At 43.0% G+C, this 19536-nt stretch overlaps 2 protein-coding genes across 4 annotated transcripts; one reads left to right on the forward strand and one right to left on the reverse strand.

The window, feature by feature from the left end:
• Positions 1-3057: 3057 nt before the first annotated feature.
• On the reverse strand, positions 3058-9022 carry nat15 (N-acetyltransferase 15 (GCN5-related, putative)). 2 transcript variants are annotated; one of them, XM_063902952.1, is made up of 7 exons: positions 8802-9022; positions 6850-6965; positions 6013-6142; positions 5200-5296; positions 4011-4245; positions 3608-3773; positions 3058-3205 (listed from the first exon to the last, which is right to left on the reverse strand). In XM_063902952.1, exons 2-6 carry the CDS (start codon positions 6957-6959, stop codon positions 3617-3619), a joined length of 729 nt encoding a protein of 242 aa, XP_063759022.1. In that variant the 5' UTR covers positions 6960-6965; positions 8802-9022; the 3' UTR covers positions 3058-3205; positions 3608-3616. The 2 variants fall into 2 exon arrangements, with proteins under 2 accessions (XP_063759022.1, XP_063759021.1); XM_063902951.1 differs by having other exon boundaries at positions 3604-3773.
• A 4934-nt stretch (positions 9023-13956) lies between these two features.
• LOC134877453 (deoxyribonuclease-1-like) lies at positions 13957-18947 on the forward strand. 2 transcript variants are annotated; one of them, XM_063902949.1, is made up of 9 exons: positions 13957-14105; positions 14862-15006; positions 15753-15841; positions 16012-16092; positions 16334-16428; positions 16808-16908; positions 17426-17577; positions 18097-18190; positions 18785-18947. In XM_063902949.1, exons 2-9 carry the CDS (start codon positions 14869-14871, stop codon positions 18830-18832), a joined length of 798 nt encoding a protein of 265 aa, XP_063759019.1. In that variant the 5' UTR covers positions 13957-14105; positions 14862-14868; the 3' UTR covers positions 18833-18947. The 2 variants fall into 2 exon arrangements, with proteins under 2 accessions (XP_063759019.1, XP_063759020.1); XM_063902950.1 differs by having other exon boundaries at positions 13972-14110.
• Positions 18948-19536: the final 589 nt, after the last annotated feature.

Below are 19536 nucleotides of genomic sequence, written 5' to 3' on the forward strand. Positions count from 1 at the left end.
TTCAGGGTCTCCAAGAAGGCCGAATACTCTGAACTGCTGTTTGGTGCATAAGCACACACAACAGTCAGAGTTTTCCCCCCCATGACCCGCAGGCGTAGGGAGGCGACCCTCTCGTCCACTGGGGTAAACTCCAACAAAGCGGCACTCAACCGGGGGCTTGTGAGTATCCCCACACCCGCTCGGCGCCTCACACCTTGGGCAACTCCGGAGAAGAATAGAGTCCAACCCCTATCCAGAAGTAAGGTTCCAGAGCCGACGCTGTGCGTAGAGGTGAGCCCCACCAGATCCAACTGGTAACGCTCCACCTCCCGCACAAGCTCCGGCTCCTTCCCCCCCAGAGAGGTGACATTCCACGTCCCCAAAGCCAACTTCTGTCGCCTGAGTCTGGTCCGTCGAGACCCTCTGCTTTCACTGCCACCCTTCTGGCAGCGCACCCGACCCCATCGTTGTTTCCCGTAGGTGGTGGGCCCGCGGGACGGAGAAGCGGAGGTGTTGCCCACGTTGCTTTTTCGGGCTGTGCCCGGCCGGGCTCCGTGGCAAGCCCGGCCACCAGACGCTCGCTGACGAGTCCTCCTTCTGGGCCTGGCTCCAGAAGGGGACCCCGGGCTTCCTCCGGGCCGGGTATCCTCGCTTCCAATTATGTTCATTCATGAAGTCTTTTTGAACCAATCTTAGTCTGGCCCCTTACCTGAGACCAATTTGCCATGGGAGACCCTACCAGGAACACAATGTTCCAGACAACACAGCCCCCAGGTTCATCGGGGCACACAAACCTCTCCACCACGATAAGGTGCTGGTTCTTGGAAAGGACTTTTAAAAACGTCCCACTATTTTCTCCTTATTCTAACTCCTTCTTCAGCTGGCCCTAATCTTCTTTTAAAAACTCACACTTTTTTTCCTCCAAATTAATTTCCTGATATTTCTTCAAACTGATCTTTTTAGTTTTTTTTTCAAATGTCGGACTTTTGAAAGTGTCCCAGTATTTCCTCACTATTCTAACTCCTTCACGTGGCCCTAATCAATCACGTTCTCCCACTTTTTCTGAAATGCCTGGGAAAACAAGGTAAAACTTGCTTAAAGTAAGTATAGGATTCTCACAGCTCCACATAGAATATGATTTTATTTTTCTATTTCTGGATATTCTTATACCTTAAGAATACTAACGCTACTTCACACTTCCAACCCGCTACAGTTTAGAGGCAAACACTCCCTTTTTACTTTGAATTAATGTGTGAAATGATGGTAACACACATTGTCCCAGCAGCTGAAATAATGTGTCTGTTTAATCCCCGGAAATCATTTTGCTTTAGCTGATAATAGGAATGTGTAATAAAAACAGAGCAATTTGAAATGAATCCTTTACTTGTAGAATCTGCTGCCTTGCTTTTGACTGTCTCTACCATTTTTAAAAGTCCCACTAAATTAAGGAACGTGCAATATTATGTCCCAGGAGTCTCCCTTTTAGACAAACTAGTTGAAACCATTGTCTTATCCCGAGTGAAAACAAGAATCCAGAGTACGATGAAGATGTAAATAATTAAGCAGCCGGGTCAGTCACCTTTCAATCAGTCAGATAAAACACATTTATTGCATACACAAAGTCTGAATTCACTTCTGAGTTACCAACCTGGGGGAAACTCTAACAATCAGCCGATGCACGTTTCTCCCTCAGTTTCCTTCCTCAGTGTCGAGTATAAAATCCATTTTGCCCGGTAACGTGATATCAAATTAAGAATCTACAAAGTCCACATGTTGGGTAATCGTTACTCCACACACACTTAGAGACACACACATCGGCACGCATGCTGTTGTGTGTGTGTGTGTGTGTGTGTGTGTGTGTGTGTGTGTGTGTGTGTGTGTGTGTGTGTGTGTGTGTGTGTGTGTGTGTGTGTGTGTGTGTGTGTGTGTGTGTGTGCGTGCGGCCCTTCCTCTTCTGGAGGCCCAGGTAAAAATGGAATTTAAAATCCGGACGAACAAATGGACATTTCTTTTAGCAGCAATAATTTTTTACAGCCATGGAGCAAACAGACAGTCTTAAAACCTCTTCAAATAATGACCCCCCCCCCCCACACACACACACACACACATTATGGTTTGATTTAACATTTGGACTCCATGTAGAAAGACTTTGAGTTTTGATCTTGTTTTCCTGTAAGACTTTCAGACAATACGGGGATTATATTTAAAGAGAAAAATCCAAGTTCCACTAAGATGCCACCCATGGACTTTTGAAGCCCCCTGCGTATGATTAGCTTTATCTGCTAGCACAGCGGTTCCCAAACTTTTTTTGCGGCGCACCCCCTTCTACGTCCCAACCGGGTTGACGCACCCCCCAAAAAAGAAAACGCAACAAAGCTTTGTTTTATCAACGTATAAATAACTTTGTCATGAGACGAATGAAGGAAACGAGTTGGCGCACATATATCCCAGCCCACAGTGAAACGTAGAAGAAGACAGCCGCTGTCTAAAACTAAGAAATGATAGTTTTTTGATTTAAAATAAAAGGGATTACAAAGGAAATGTTTATGGTTCCTGTTTTGTATTGTAGCCTACTGAAAAATCCCACTTGAAAAACAACACTGTAATATTTTTACACCAGACCACCATTACAGGTTTCATCTCGCGCGCCCCCTGGTGGCATCTCGCGCGCCCCTGGTGGCAGCTCGCGCGCCACACTTTGGGCATCCCTGTGCTAGCCTATTAGCATCGCTAGATCCACACGGCGAGTCTCTATTTTACAAAGTGGAATTGACTCAGGACTAAAGGAGACGGGATGTTTGAATTACCGACAGCATAGAATAGACGAACATAGAGAGAACTTTATATATATATATATTAGCTTAGTATATATAATATACAAACAGTATACATAGTCTCTGTGACAGTGGTGGACAGGACCAGAGTCTTTCCCAGTGTGTGTGTGTTCCACCCTCTTCACACCAACTCTACGCCCTGGGTAAACACAGTAACGAGTACAGGGATGGAGGAGGTCGAGCGGGATGTCATGGGGATTTAAAAGGACTCCCGATCACACCGGCTGTCACGCCCCCCCCCCCCCCCCCCCCCCCCCCGTTCGCAGCTGCAGACCCTGTGTGTTGTGAACGACAGACGAACGTGTTTTCAATCTGGAATATTAATCTGGTATATTCGAGGGTGTGAGTGTGCTTGTACATCTCGGTGTGTTCGGGGGAAGACTGGTGAGCTCCTGTAAACAGAGAGAGAGGAAATCAGACGGCTGTTGACCCTTAAACTGGCGAGCAAATGAGCATATTCAGGAAGATTACCCCCCCATTATACTCATATTACCCCCCCATTATACTCATATTACCCCCCATTATACTCATATTACCCCCCATTATACTCATATTACCCCCCATTATACTCATATTACCCCCATTATACTCATATTACCCCCCCATTATACTCATATTACCCCCATTATACTCATATTACCCCCCCATTATTACCCCCCCATTATACTCATATTACCCCCCCATTATACTCATATTACCCCCCCATTATATTACCCCCCATTATACTCATATGACCCCCCTTTATATTACCCCCCTTATATTCATATTACCCCCCCCCCATTATACTCACCCACCCTGTAGGGTCACATGGTTCTGCTGTACTGTATGCCGGTCTTGGAGGCGATGTTGGACCAGGGCAGCAGCGAGCGCAGCAGCGACTGGGCCTGCCGGTACAGCCTCTGGGGGAGGGAGCAGGGGCTCAGGCTGGCCAGGGTGGAGCCGATGTGCTGGATGTAGTCAGTGGGACCGGACGTTAAGGGAGGAACACCGCCTCTATGTTTGGTTTCACTGCTTGGTATGTCAGCGTGATCGCGTTGAGATACACAGACCTGCGTTTTATAGGGATTTGATCCTCTGCAGACCATTTACATGCACTGAAACCTTTAGGACACACTACAGGAGGGAAACGAAAAGCAGAACAGGGCCTCTTTAAAAACCACCTGTCCTCTGACTGATGACGTCTCCACAAAAGGATATAATATGGTCCAGGGGGGGTGCCCCCCGTTGATGTAGAGCACGTACGTGAACCCATCTTTGAGCACGCCCCGGATGGAGTAGTAGTACGGCAGGTAGTGGTGCTGCCTGAAGTCCCTGTTCTCGTAGAAGTGGATGGCAGTGGTGTTGGTGGTGAGGACGTGCAGGTAGATGGCCTTACAGTGGTCCTGCGCTGTGGTGGAGATGTGCTCCTTCAAACTGTCCAGCAGCAGGGAGCCTGGACACAGAAGAGCAGAACCAGTACTAAAAACCAGAACTTAGTCTAGTTTCCAGCTTACGTTTGAGGACCCCAAAGTTATATTATAGAAATGTATAGTAGGGGTCCCCAGCACACAGAAACCGCAGGACGCTAACCTGCATGTGTTGGGCAATTAGCATAAGTTGTGTTAATTCAAATGAATTGTATTATAGCGCATGTGGACAAGAGTTTGAGGATGATGGATCTATTTCTGACATTTTCAGGATCAGAAATGGCAGTTTTAACCAGAGAGTAGCCATATTTGTACTCCTGGTGGGCTGTGTTGTCTACCATGAGTAGAAATTGGCTACAGAGAGCACAAGGTGAGCATTGTTATCGCTTCTTTGGTCACAAAAAAACAGGCAAGCTGTCCAATCCAAATGATCCGGAGTCCCGTAAATCTTCCAGTAAGTAATGTATCACAATCAGCTCACAGAGACTACAAACATGGCCCCTTTCTGGTTTAAACTGCAATGACGGATATTGAAAATGTCAGAAATGGAATCAGCATCCTCAATAACCCCCAAAACCACTCCAAAACTGTCCAACTCAGCCAAGACATTTTTGCAGAGCATCGGTTGCATTAATTCTAGCATGTGTGGACAATAGTGCAAACTTTGAGGATGCTGATTCCATTTCTGACATTTTCAGTTTCAATCCGACTTTACATTTCTATCTTAAAACTCTGGGATCTTCAACGTTTGCATACAGGGCGACCATAAGATATCCAAATACGATTTACATTAGTATCACTTCGTGTTGATAGGGGCCAAACTGCTCCGAGTGAATTGCAGTCGTGCCATTGGGGTTGTGTGTCAAATTAATGTCTGCAAGTCAATGGAATACCCTCGTGCACAACAGACTGAGTGTGTGTGTGTGTGTGTGTGTGTGTGTGTGTGTGTGTGTGTGTGTGTGTGTGTGTGTGTGTGGTACCTATGCCATGTTTCCTGAAGTCTTTGACCACTCCCAGGCTGAGGATGTAGGCTACCTGTGTTTCCACCGGGAAGCTGGAGGCCAGGATATCTCCATCCTAACACACACACACACACACACACACACACACACACACACACACACACACACACACACACACACACACACACACACACACACACACACACACACACACACACACACACACACTTTGAATGTTCACTCTTTATATAATCAAACCACTTGCTGGGGGGGGCAGCTTCAGAGATGCAAACACTCCTGCGTATGGAAATCCTCTCGAACATCAGGCGCTACGAGAACAATGGGCTCAAGTGAGGGAGGCACATTACTCAGAGTACCAGCCCGGTCATAAAGATTCAATTCAATTATTGTATTACTGCTGCTGCCAGCCCATCGCTTTCTAACCCTTTTCCACAGAATATACAATCAGCAGACAGGACATCATTTAGCCGTGTTCACCATCTTTCATATGTTCTCCACGTCTGTTTGACTCTCAGTCAGGCGTGTGTAGCTCAGCTCAGCTTCATTTCATAACGGCTGATCACTCAACCCAACGACCGCTGTCAGCTGTGTTTATCTCCTGGTGTGAGGGTTCCCTGAGATCACAGGGACACATCTGGATGGACTACCACAGCCTGGTCCAAGTTTAAGACCATTAAAACCATTTAAGTTGTTACTGTGGGGGATATTCACGTTCAGCGACGTAAGCGGTGACGTCATGACGTGGCAGGACAGTGTGAGAGGGCCACCAGAGTATTCCTGCAAAGCTTTGTGGGAAAAACAGCGGGGTACCTCTTTGTGCACTTTGGTCCGGCCTTTGATCTCAGCCACTATCATTCCCACGATGCCTCCCCTGAAGGTGGCAGCGAGGGAGAAGAACTTCTTGTTGGAGGTGATGTCCTGATACCATGAGTCTGGGTACCTGAGGGGCAACAGTCAGAAGCATCAGCGTGTAAAACAATCACCCGTTAGTGTAAAAGTTATAGAGATATAAACAGACTCTTAGAAGGCGGACCGCAGAAGGCAAACCATGCTCATATATTTTGGCTTCTGGGATTCAGCTATAAGAGAAATGTCAAATACTTTGGGCCTCTCTCTAAACAAGAACCCACTGACCGTATGACTTAGGAAACATCCACACTCCTACTTAATCCTAGTGATAAGATTAGCAATTACTCAACAAATTACAAGGTATTGGTTCAAAGAGAATTACGGAAGAGGATTAGGGCCACATGGGAACATTGTGGGGATGTAAAAATGTTTTGTGTTTGTTCTGAGATTAAAGTCAGAATTCAGATTTTTTTTTTAACCCAAAAAACACTTCTTTTTTTTCACATTCCCACATTTGTTTTTCACGTGGCCCTAATCCTCTTCCGTAGATAATAACTTAATATATGGAATCGAGAGAATAACCACGAGAGTCAAAGTTCATAACTTTGATGAAAGATGGGTAAAGTAAAGCACACAAAAGGTCTATAGTGACACAGGGAACGTATGGAAATATAGGATCATAGTGTCTGGAAGGATAACCGCTCGTGGTCGTTTGCATGAACACATTTTAGAGGGAGATCTGATTAAACGCTTCGAACTCCAGCACCTTCAAGGCAACCGGTGGGTATAAATTCTTACTCGATTGGGAACCAGTCCCCACAGAGCAGCTTGACATTCTCTATGTCATCGTGGCAGAGGAAGCGTAGCTGGACTTCACTGAGAGCTGAGGGAGGCACCACGTCACTCATTCACACCTGCAGACACACACAGGTGAGTCAGAATGGAAACACCAGATTAAGACATCATGCTGAACAAAAACGTTCAGAATCAGAAGCGGACGTTTACGTTGTTACAGCGAAGGAAAGAGACGGAAACAAATAAACACTATCATATAAAAGAGACATAGTATTTAAAACGGAGCTACAACAGAAAGTACACGTTCAGGTAGAAGAAGCAGCAGTATTTATAGCATGAGTGCAACATGTTGAGTGAAGTGTGGTTTATAACAGTGGTGGATTATTATTGCACATAGATTTGAACAGTGGTGGAGGAAGTAAAAGTCCTGCATTCAAATCTTACTTCAGTATCAGTACATTAATACACTTAATCCAAATCCCTGTTTTGGTCCCGCAGCGGGAAGATTCAGTGTTACAGCTAAAGGGGAATAAGGGTAGAACAAGGCAAGAAATAATAAAGAGCTAACTTAATAAATCAAAAGAGGCTTTACTGAGTCCAGAAATATGGAGATGGGGTCAGATGTCTGGTCAGACGGCACAGACAGCTTACGGAGTATAATAGGGGATGGATGTCTGGTGGGTCTGCGGGGGACGAGTGGCAGGCAGCAGGCTGACACTGAGACTGAGATTTCTGATCCTTTCTTTACTCTCCTTTCTTCTGGAGAGGAAGTAAAGGAACCGGAGCTCTGGATCTATTTGTTGTTGGAGGTGCAATATATGATGCCGCAGCTTTAAGATGTGAAGACACTATTATTTTAATGCAGGAAGGGACGTTAGCGCCTCATACTATGTATTTCTAGAAAACCCCTGCAATGATACGGTTTGGCCCCACAAAAGAACCCCTGATCGGTGGTGGCCCTCATGAGTCCTGTATGTCTGTGGATCCAGGGTTTTGATCATAGACCTGAAGATCCCCTTCGACTGTTTGTAGTGTTCATATCATATGGTATAAAGTTAACAGTATACCACCCAGCACTACAAATAAGTACACATGCATGGCTAAAAATGAGTTGAATTAATTCACTAATTTAAAAAAAAGAAGTTTAGTCTGAATTCTGAGATTTTCAAAATAAAAGGATCAGAATTCTGAGATAAAAGCAAGAATTTAAATATCTTTTTAAACTGTTGCTCACTTCCCTTTATGTTCTTCCATAACAATCCACAATAATATCTCTAACAATGTTTCCACAAACACATAACGAGTCAACGAATTATATATACTTATGACAACAGCTAATTAGCAACCAGGCTAACCTAATATTTGAATGTACTATGTAATTATATTTTGTGTAAATATTGTAGTTTTTAATTATTCTTAAATGAATTAGAATTCCTTTATTAGTCCCACAGCGGGGGGAATTATCAGCAACAGTGGCATAGCAGGTAAAAAAGGCCTGCCACAACAAAAAGAAAGCACACCTTTGTAATCAAATCCAAACAAAGACAAACACATAAACAACCATGGCTAAACAATGCCAATATATAGCAAAGCAAATACCTGGTATGTGTAAAAACCTACTTGGCAATACAACGGATATTTAAGAGAGCCTGCTAACCTAGAAATAAAAGGTATTGTTGCTTCTCATTTTTAGCCAGAGTTGTTTACTTATTTTCTTATTAGTGTTATTACTAATGTCTGCTTTTCTATTTCATCATTGCTTGCCTTGTTCACCTGATGTATTGAGCCACTGCTCATATATTTTACCCTATCAACAACACAGTGACATGTACTATCGAAAGGATAACACACTCCTAACTCTTTCCCACACAACACAGTGAAGTATTATATCTGATATTTACATCAACAACACCTCATTAGCCACCGTTAGCTCCTGGTGCTAAGCTAACACGTACCTTGTTTCAGCTCTCGGACCAGAGGAAAGTGAAGGAGAATGAAATCTCCTGACGCCTCTGTCGACTCAGTCTCTACTCCGGACACAGCATGATAAAACACCGCTTTATTCCCCGCTGTTTCATTATATCTGGCAATGCTACATGTGCTGATAAAAACTAGCTTAAAGACAACAGCTGGGTGTTTACTTCCGGGTTGTAGCTGATGCGTGATGACGTAGCACGTTAGTCGTTTTCTTCTGGGGATAAAACGTGCTTTCTATCGCCACCTCCTGGAGGAATAGAGAACAGGCTATAATATAAAACGCTGATCTATATCATTTAAAATAATAAGTTTCTACATCTTAAATGTATTTTTTTTGCATGCAACATGTACTACAAAGAAGAGGCTTTATTTAAATGTTTATATATTTATATTATAAAAATTAGTAAATCAGAATACCACATTTATCCTGGGGTAAATTTGGTTGAATGACAGTTGCTTTATTTTGAATTAAAAATATACATGTTTATACAAATATAGGAAACGTAATTGAAGTATTTGCAATAAAAAAATAAATAATAATAATATACAAATGAATACAATAGAAGTTAAGTAATAATACTATAAACAACATAATCTCAATTTACCTTTGTGTTTGAAAAGTGTGATATAAATAAAGTTTGATTTGATTACAAAGTATTTTTTAAATATTTTCCCTTATATGCGCCCGCTGTGTGCTCTGGGTCTCTTCTTGGCTCTGCTGCATGTGTCCACCTGTCTGCTGATTGGAGCGTTCAACATCCAATCATTTGGAGTCAAAAAGTCAGGCAATGCCATTGTCATGAATATCATCATAAAGGTCTCAAATTGAATTTGGCATTTTAATTTTATTTTGTATTTTTCTCTTGACTGGTTTGTGAGATACATGAAATACTGAAGTGCAGCACTAAACAACTACGGTGGCCGACAGGTGCAAACGTGCTGCAGCTTCAGAGAGGATGCAGATACAGAAACACAAATCAGAACTCCTGCAGAAACATCTGCAGCAGCTCTTCAACACATGCAGCATCTAGAGAACATTCAGCAGAGGAGACATGAGCAGCGTTTACTAAAAGCTGCAGAAACCAAACGCTGCAGGAAGCTCCAACACAACGGAGACCAGGGGACACTAAAGAGAGACGCACACAGCTGGAGACCAGGGGACACTAAAGAGAGACGCACACAGCTGGAGACCAGGGGACACTAAAGAGAGACGCACACAGCTGGAGACCAGGGGACACTAAAGAGAGACGCACAAAGCTGGAGACCAGGGGACACTAAAGAGACGCACACAGCTGGAGACCAGGGGACACTAAAGAGAGACGCACACAGCTGGAGACCAGGGGAGAAAGAAGTTGACTACGAGAAATGAAAATGTTGCCGTCAAAAAATAAATGTACAAACGAAAGGTTTAGATAAATAAGAAGTTGAGAAAAAAAATGATTCCAGAAAATAAACTTAATGATGGAGACAAAAATAAAAAACTAAGGTTGGCATTTTCATTTTAGGGGCGGATTATAAAACTGTCTCAGAGTGAGTCTGTCTCAGAACTGGAAGTGTTTGTCAGTATATCTGAAATGACTCGGTTAGCGACATTATCTAGATCTGCATTACAGCAGATCTGCAATGAAATCAGGAGTGATGTGATCAAATTGTCAAAATAAGACCAGAACACATTTCAGGTGAGCTTCAACAACAGAGACAGTTGATTAGTGTTTTTTTTTGCCAGGTTTTCTTTTTTTCATCAAAGAACGGCTCGTTTGAACCAATAATAACAACCTCTGAAAAGTCCCACAAAAGGCAATTTGTTTAGGGAGAAAGGCTCACATTAACCGGTCCCAGGCCCACACACAGCATTCTCACTATATTAGATTCACCTCAAAGCCGAGGAGCTCAGGGGGAACGGCTAATTGTGGCTGGCCCCAGCCCTTCACATAACAAGCCTCACAAGACCGCAAAGCCTTGGAGCTCAGGGGGAATGGCTGATTGTAAGGCTGCTAATAAACATTTCAAACGTCATTTGTCTGACTGAAATGGATTTCGGTCAAGTCGAGCTGTAATGATACATATGCACAACACATTCCTTAACCCCAAACTCCCAAGTTTGCCATTTCTACCTCACCGCTGATGCTGCTGCCCTGCCCGGACTGAGAACCACGGGTAAATAAGTAAACACATAAATTCAGTGGTTCTCTTTCCTTTAATGACAGAGTCGGTGGGTGTTCATTGTTTTGTAGGTAGTAGCTGGACTGCTGGACCATTTAAAATGATCACCTCTGAGATTTTGGGGAATTATTGGCGGTGTTAACTTTTGTCATTTTTATTTTCAGACTCAATCTATATTGGTATGTCCATGAATATGCGTACATCACTATAAATTCACTAAAATGTAAGGAAAAGAACTCTGGTATGAAGCATCTAGAAATATGTCAAACTTTTATATGAAGGTCTGAAATCCGATTAAGGTCAAGTTTATTCAAAAAGCACGAGTCATGCTTATCAAGAAACAGGAACTGAAGCTTGAACATGAGGAACTTTCTTATCTGATCTCTCTCTTCACACGTACTAAATACAGAACACACCTTTTCATGCTCATTTGGAAAGCGGAGGCAATAAACCCGTTTCTGTTTTGAAGGTATTTCAAGGGGATTCTTGTAAGTACTTATAGTTAGTTTTCTTAAAAGGTTGTTTTGTCCCCTCAAGGTCAAGGTGCTTAGGGGAATAGGTCAATGTGGCTGGTCATATGTGCACACATAGAGGTCTCATTAAATAGTATATTTCCATCAAAGCCGAGGAGCTTTGGGGGAACGGCTAATTGTGGCTGGCCCCAGGCCTTCACATAACAAGTCTCACAAGACCGCAAAGCCTTGGAGCTCAGGGGGAATGGCTGATTGTAAGGCTGCTAATAAACATTTCAAACGTCATTTGTCTGACTGAAATGGATTTCGGTCAAGTCGAGCTGTAATGATACATATGCACAACACATTCCTTAACCCCAAACTCCCAAGTTTGCCATTTCTACCTCACCGCTGATGCTGCTGCCCTGCCCGGACTGAGAACCACGGGTAAATAAGTAAACACATAAATTCAGTGGTTCTCTTTCCTTTAATGACAGAGTCGGTGGGTGTTCATTGTTTTGTAGGTAGTAGCTGGACTGCTGGATCATTTAAAATGATCACCTCTGAGATTTTGGGGAATTATTGGCGGTGTTAACTTTTGTCATTTTTATTTTCAGACTCAATCTATATTGGTATGTCCATGAATATGCGTACATCACTATAAATTCACTAAAATGTAAGGAAAAGAACTCTGGTATGAAGCATCTAGAAATATGTCAAACTTTTATATGAAGGTCTGAAATCCGATTAAGGTCCATTTATTCAAAAAGCACGAGTCATACTTATCAAGAAACAGGAACTGAAGCTTGAACATGAGGAACTTTCTTATCTGATCTCTCTCTTCACACGTACTAAATACAGAACACACATTTCCATTACAATATGTCATATGAGGAAATAGAGGCGGTTCTGGTTTGAAAGTATTTCAATGGGATTCTGTGTAACCGGTGTCCTGAGCGGTGTCTGCGTTGTGTATGGATGAGACTGCAGTCAGCATGCCGTTGGAGACAAGCTCCGTTTATTCCAACAGTACCACTGACGACAGATGAACACAATTCAGTGTCAAATATGCCCTCACAATTCGGCTTTTCTCCCGATAACAGATCAACACAAAGGGGGAAAGTCCCCACAAAAATAAACATCTGGGTACAGAGACTGAAATGAGGATGTTCCACCCATCAGGTTTGAATTATTACTCTTTACAGAACACAGCATTTGTGTGATTATAATTAACACTAGAACCGCCAACGGGTAAATTTTACCCGCAGCTGTTTCTTGATTGTCTGTAACTTTGTTTCAACAAAATATTCAGGTCTCCCAGTCCTTGTCTTTTCCTGAAAGTGTGTTATGTAACACCTTCTGCTGTTAAAAAGGGTCAATATGAAGTCCGATTGAAAAAAATTGGCATTTATGGGCCAATGTTTAGTGAAGCAGACTTGGAGCAACCCAAGGTCACTGCTAACCGCAACTCTTGGATCATGGGGAGGGTTGTCAAAACTGTTCAAGATAAGAGAGGACTCGTTCGGCAAGTCAAGATCAAGACCAGGACGAACTGCCTGGACAGGCCTGTCACAAAGATTTGTCTGCTTCAGGAAGCCGAGGACACCTGATGGAGTACTTGTTGACGTGACTTGTTTTGACATGACTTGACTTTGAACATGACATGAGACTTCTATCTAGGCTCCGTAAGTTCTGGAACCTCTGGCCTAGAGACACTTGAAGACACATGGAGAACCCGCTTACTCAAGGACATGGAAAATGTACTATTCTCATATTTGTAAAAAAAAAAGGGGATACTGAATTGTTCATCTTGTTTGCATGTATTTTGCATTGAATTATCCCATGCTGCTATTATTGTTCGGTAATTATGTTATAATAATTAGGGGCCGGAATGTAGAGGCAGGGATGTGACGTGAAGGGGGTGAAGTTGGATTTACTGCTGATGCTCAAGCTTGAATAAAGAGTGTGAACTGTGAACTTGCTGTTCCTTATAGAGCCGGTCATATTTTGTAGAGAGACTTTTAAAATGACAAAATAAAGAGACTCGTGAATGTACAGGAGGCATTAGCGCTGCGAAACCGTCTGAGTGAAAAAGAGTCTGATGGTGGGGAGGCGTCAGGACTGAGTGACGTGGGTTTGTTCTGCCGCTGAAGGTTCATCTGACAGTGATTCAGAGTCTGCGTGGAAAGTGAAGCCGTCCCATCATTTTATTTAAGACTAGAAACCTTTGTTCTAGTCTGATGTATAAAAGAGCATTGTACCTTGAAAATCCATGCATTCTAGGAGCGGGTCAATTTTACCCATTGGCGGTTTTAGGTATACAGCGACCACTGGCGGTCCTAGTGTTAAAGAAGTATTCAACTCACACTAAGTACTTATAGTTAGTATTTCTTTCATTTTGATAACGTTTCCTTTTTATTATGTAGCTTTGTTTAACTGTGTATTTGCAGAGAGACGTAATAAGTGTTGCAACAACTCCGGTCCACGGAAAGACAGTTAAGGGGTGTGGAATAAGATAGAAAGGGAGGTGGGGAGAGTATAAATGATCCGTGTTGAGACCAAGAACTGAACAGAACATTTGGCTCCTGCCTTTTGAGCTTTGGTGCCTCTTTAGCTTGTGTTTGGTGAACTCTGCTCATCTCTGAGGAGGTCTGCTTGGTCTTAGCGGTAAGGTATGAATACCCTTAACTCGGAAAAGCTTTGCAGTAGTTGTTCATTTGGTGTATATGAAAGTGCAAATGGTAAAAGGTATCTGTCTTTGTGTAGAAGAGCATCCTGTCTCTGTTCTGCTGATTAATACGTTAATAAGTGTGTGTGTGTGTGTGTGTGTGTGTGTGTGTGTGTGTGTGTGTGTGTGTGTGTGTGTGTGTGTGTGTGTGTGTGTGTGTGTGTGTGTCCTTTTAGATGTATAGAAATGACAGAATCCGGCTGGTGTTAAATCTGTTTGTCTTTGTGTCTGTTCTGCTCTGTGTGTGTCGGCCTGTGTGTGTGTGTGGCAGACACCGTTATCGTTTCCATAAGTAACTTTGATCATGTGGCAGACACACACACACACACACACTCCGCTGATACCTACAGTCAGACTGCAACGCTATAGTGCCGGGAATAAGTGATATGGTGGCAGCTGGTGTTATAAAGCACACTGAGATTAGCTCCCTAAGCAGACTGAAGCAGTCCTGCGTCTACATATTGGGACGTGTGTCCTAAAAATGTGTGGCGCTTTTATCCAAATTGTACTTCAGGATCTTGCCTGAGTAAATGTAAATGTTCCAACACTGAGAAAAGACTGCATTCAGGATGAGGTGAATCACAGTATAACTATTACATGCTGACTGTCCATCTGTCTTACGGTCAATGTTAGAATCATAACTGCTTTGACGGTGATTATCAGCACATTTAAATATATACTTTCTGACCCCTTAGTCCCAGGATGCGTCGGCTGTGTGCTCTGGGTCTCTTCTTGGCCCTGTTGCATGTGTCCAGCTGTCTGCTGATTGGAGCGTTCAACATCCAAAAGTTTGGGAACAAGAAATCCCAGGACGCGGATGTGATGAAGATCATCAGCATGGTCTGAATCTGCATTCTGCATCCAATGCTGAAGTTCTCTTAAAATTGTGCCAGTTTTATACTTTTAAGCGTTTCTTTTATTTGCATACTGACTGGCTATTGTACCATTTCATTTGTGTTTCACGACAGTTGTAATCATCCGCCTGTATTGTTTGTCTAACTTAATATGTCAACATAATGACTTGATGGACATCATCAACGAGGCCTGTTCTATTTTTTGGGATTTCCCTCGTCTAGTCCCACTTCTTCTGTATCAGCTTTTAAAAAAAAAAAAATCTTGCTGGTACTTTTACTGCATTTAGTAAAGACTAAAGGGAACAGGAGAAGAAGACAGACAGGAGGTAAAGACTAAAGGGAACAGGAGAAGAAGACAGACAGGAAGTAAACACTAAAGGGAACAGGAGAAGAAGACAGACAGGAAGTAAACACTAAAGGGAACAGCAGAAGAAGACAGACAGGAAGTAACTAACTGTCAGGCAAGTGGTTTGTATATTTAGTATGTGTAATAAGGGGGATAAGGTGCAGCAAAAGGAGCTTCCGTGACTCATAGAGCTGTTCTCACAGGATTTGGTGGACTGCCCCGACCTAGAAAACATTAACACAGATAACATCATTATACTTGACAAACAGAGGTTTTGTTGTTCCACCACTTTTTAAATGTGAATTAAAGTGGATCATTAATTAAATAGGACACCATTGCCAAAAGAACAAAATCAGATTTGTGTTGCTTTTTGTTTTGTTCTTCAGATTGTCCACCGCTACGACATCATTCTGATCCAGGAGGTCCTCGACAGCGATCAGAAAGTAATCCAAAGACTCATGAACGAAGTTAACGCGTAAGACGTACGATTTATAGAGCAAACATTTTCTGTGAGAAAATGGTGAGTAGGGCTGCACCATTATACTACACTGTATCTGATGTGTGTGTGTGTGTGTGTGTGTGTGTGTGTGTGTGTGTGTGTGTGTGTGTGTGTGTGTGTGTGTGTGTGTGTCTGTGTTTTCCCAGAGTTTCTCCTCAGTACAACTTCATCGCCAGTGCTCCCCTGGGACGCAGCATCTACAAGGAGAGATACCTCTACCTCTACAAGTAAAACACGAATGGGCAAAAACAAAACAACAACAGTTACATTTTGCTTTGCATGGACTGCTTTTTTAATACCCCCTCATCAGTGAGCAGGAACAGAACATATGAGATTGATAAAGAGTGTAAAAAGCATGGAAAATGCTCCAGGAGTTGTGTGAATATGTGACCATGAGAAAGAGTCCATGAAGTCGATCCACTGTTTGGAAAAAACTTCAAAAGTAAGAATGCCTTCTTTCCTCTGCAGGCACAACACGGTGTCTGTGGTTTTCAATCTCCAAAACATGGCCACTGTTTTCGCCAGACCGCCCTTCGTTGTCAAGTTTTCCTCCATACAGAGCGGTAACACACCGAGACTCTGTTCTCTCACTGCAAGTGTAGATTATCTCAATTATTAAAGAGAACTAAACACCAGACTGTGAGAGGAGGTGCTGAGGTCTGTCCGTCACCAGAACCACTTCAGGAAACTCTATCATTTGCTTCAGTTGAATATTTTCTGCCACATTTACCTCAGTCCTCTGTAATGCCACGTTTCAAAGACCTACTTCTTTATGAGTGGTTGGAGTTCATCTACTCACTGTTGCTGTGTTTCTTCCACCACAGTCTCTTGTTAAAGTAATTGTGTCTGACATAAATATCAGACACATTGAAATCACTCAACTTTTCTGTTCTGTTTTCATTGTCTCTCTTCATTCACTCCTCCCTCTCTCCTGGTATCCAGAATTTAGTCTGATCCCCATCCACACCTGTCCAAACTGCGCTGTTGGAGAAATTGATGCCCTTGTTGACGTGGCGGTTGCTGCCGGATATTTTAGCAACAATGTAAAACTCTACCACCGTAGAAACACACTCGCACACCAAACAATCCTTTAGCCAAACTGTGTAACGAACATGCAACTATGGAAGCCCATATCTGCCAATATGATAAAACTAAAGGAGAGATACCGTAGGTCAAATAATAAGATAAAATCATAGTTAAAATATGTACCTTAAATCTCCACATAAGGACGTTACACGATGAGAAAGGTTCTCAAAAATCACATGGTATCAAAAACATTTAAGAGTCATTATTTTCAGACACTAATTATTATGTCTCAAACATCCTCTCTTTCCACAACATTGGCAGAAGTGTATTCCCTACACATACAGCAGTTTTATCAGGCAGCAGGAGTAGCACAGCCGCTCATGTGTAAAATGAGTAAATTGCCCCTACAGAGAACAGCGTTTACATACGGGGCGTTTACGTTTGTGTCTTTGTTTTTTAGATTGCTCATTACTATGGCATTATTCTGATCTAGTTTTCAAATAATTAGTTTCAGCCGTCTCCCTCTGCCTGCAGGACATCATGCTGCTTGGCGACTTCAACGCCGGCGGCTCTTATGTAAAAAGCAATGACTGGAGCTATATCCGCCTCCGAAGCAACTACTTCCACTGGCTGATCGGTGACAATGTTGACACTATGGTGTCAAGGACTGGACAAGCTCACGACAGGTGAACACACACACACACACACACACACACACACACACACACACACACACACACACACACACACACACACACACACACACACACACACACACACACACACACACACACACACACACACACACACACACACACACACACACACACACACACACACACCAGCAGTGGCTCAGTCAGTAGGGGCTTGGACTGGGAATCGTAGGGTCACCGGTTCAAGTCCCCGAACAGACTTGAAATATGGAAAGTGGACTGCTACTTGGAGAGGTCCCAGTTCACCTCCTAGGCCCTGCCGTCCTTGAGCAAGGCACCAGACACCTCCAATCCCCCCTCCCCATTGCTCCCCGGGCGCTGCTCGATAGCTGCCCACTGCTCCTAGTACTAGGATGGGTTAAATGCAGAGGACCAATTTCACTGTGTGTGCTCTGCATGTATGTGACACTAAAGAGGGTTTCATCCTCCCATTCTACTGTATCTTCTACACACACACACACTCGTAATCCCGCCTCTCTTCTGTTTCTGCAGGATTGTCGTCACCCCTACCCTGAACAGCAGAGTGGTGACAGGCAGCGCTCGCGTCTTTAACTTCCAGGCTCAATATGGCCTTACCCTGGCTCAGGTAAAAACAACTCTCTCGTACCCCACTAGGTTTACTGCAGTTTCATCATATTCAATTGTCTAAAGATCGACCTAAGGGTCTGTGTGCACATAGAGTCTTTCTCTGAGCACTAGCATCCTTTCTCAGTGTGTCCATTCAGGAGAGAGCCGGCTTGTGTTGCCTGGGGGGGGTCACAGGTACAACAGACAGAGAAAACTGAAGCATTGACTGTAATTAAAGTTATTAATTCACATTAGGTTAGCTGCAAGCAATCATATTAAGTTGAACCTTATGTTATGTATTCATATTTATGTAATATTTTTGCTTCCCACTAACCTAATAAAGTTACGTGAAATAATACATTTAATTAAAGTCAACGCTTCAGTTTTTTCAGTGCAGACTCTGAATGAGGCGGTGTTAAACACTTTCTTTAATCTCTTTAAAAGAATAGTTTAACAGTTTGAGAAACAAGCTTTCTGAAAACACCAAGCACAAAGCCTCCTTTAAGGCCATCTTGTGCACAGAAACCACCTGTTCTATGTTTAACTGAGACACTATAACAAGTTGATCCACAAGAGGAAACTTTCTAAAGGTTTTTTTTGTCTATGCTCTCAGGCGGAGGCCGTCAGTGACCATTTCCCTGTGGAGGTGCAGCTATCATGAGTACAGGAACCGCTTCACAGACCTCCAGGCTGACCCTGAGCTAGGATTATTCAGTTGGAGTTCTTCTGGAAACCATGCAGCATTGAAAAAGAATAAAAAAATAAAGAATGCCTAAATTATTTCATTGCAAACTTGCCTTTTTGAAACAGGAGAGTGAACTCTCTTGTTGTAGTGGGTGTAAAAGGTGAGGTGAATGAAACGTGATCATTGTAAGCATTAACCAAGAGATCTTTTATAGGAAATGGATATAAGTTTCTACTGAAGATAAAGAAAGGTGTATCCAGAGTCACTTGAAAAAGGACTCTCAAATGTAGTTCAATATTTAATGGTTTACTTGAGACAATGAACAGCCTTCTCACATAAGGGCAACGTGAAGTGAAGCTTGCTGTATTACAGTGTCTGTTTATTGTTAGATGTGGAGAACCAGCAATAACGGAGGTTTCCAACGGCACCTGAATCAGAAGTACTTTATTCATCCCAAACTGGGAGTTTTTTTCATTGCAACAGCGAAAGACAAAAAGAAGCAAAACAAATAATTACAACTAACTGGGGGGGGGGGGGGGTTATCCATGATGGACAGCAGTCTGTTCAGAGTCCTCCTCCCTCCCCCAGCAGATGGCAGCAAAGAAGACAGCACTAGCAACAACAGCCTGGTAGCAGATCTCTAACATCTTGCTGCAGGTGAAGGATCTCAGCCTCCTCAG

This window comes from Eleginops maclovinus, chromosome 16 (assembly GCF_036324505.1).
Source record: "Eleginops maclovinus isolate JMC-PN-2008 ecotype Puerto Natales chromosome 16, JC_Emac_rtc_rv5, whole genome shotgun sequence".
NCBI lineage: Eukaryota > Metazoa > Chordata > Actinopteri > Perciformes > Eleginopidae > Eleginops > Eleginops maclovinus.

Bases quoted from the DNA above. Each gene is read 5' to 3' on its own strand.
- LOC134877453 (XM_063902949.1), top strand. From the start codon at position 14,869: ATGCGTCGGCTGTGTGCTCTGGGTCTCTTCTTGGCCCTGTTGCATGTG. The intron at 16,093-16,333 runs GTAAAACACGAA...TTTCCTCTGCAG, and splicing joins AGATACCTCTACCTCTACAA to GCACAACACGGTGTCTGTGG. The intron at 17,578-18,096 runs GTGAACACACAC...CTGTTTCTGCAG, and splicing joins ACTGGACAAGCTCACGACAG to GATTGTCGTCACCCCTACCC.
- nat15 (XM_063902952.1), bottom strand. From the start codon at position 6,959: ATGAGTGACGTGGTGCCTCCCTCAGCTCTCAGTGAAGTCCAGCTACGC. The intron at 4,246-5,199 runs GTACCACACACA...TTCTGTGTCCAG, and splicing joins CTTCAGGAAACATGGCATAG to GCTCCCTGCTGCTGGACAGT. The intron at 3,774-4,010 runs ATATCCTTTTGT...GTCCGGTCCCAC, and splicing joins CACCCCCCCTGGACCATATT to TGACTACATCCAGCACATCG.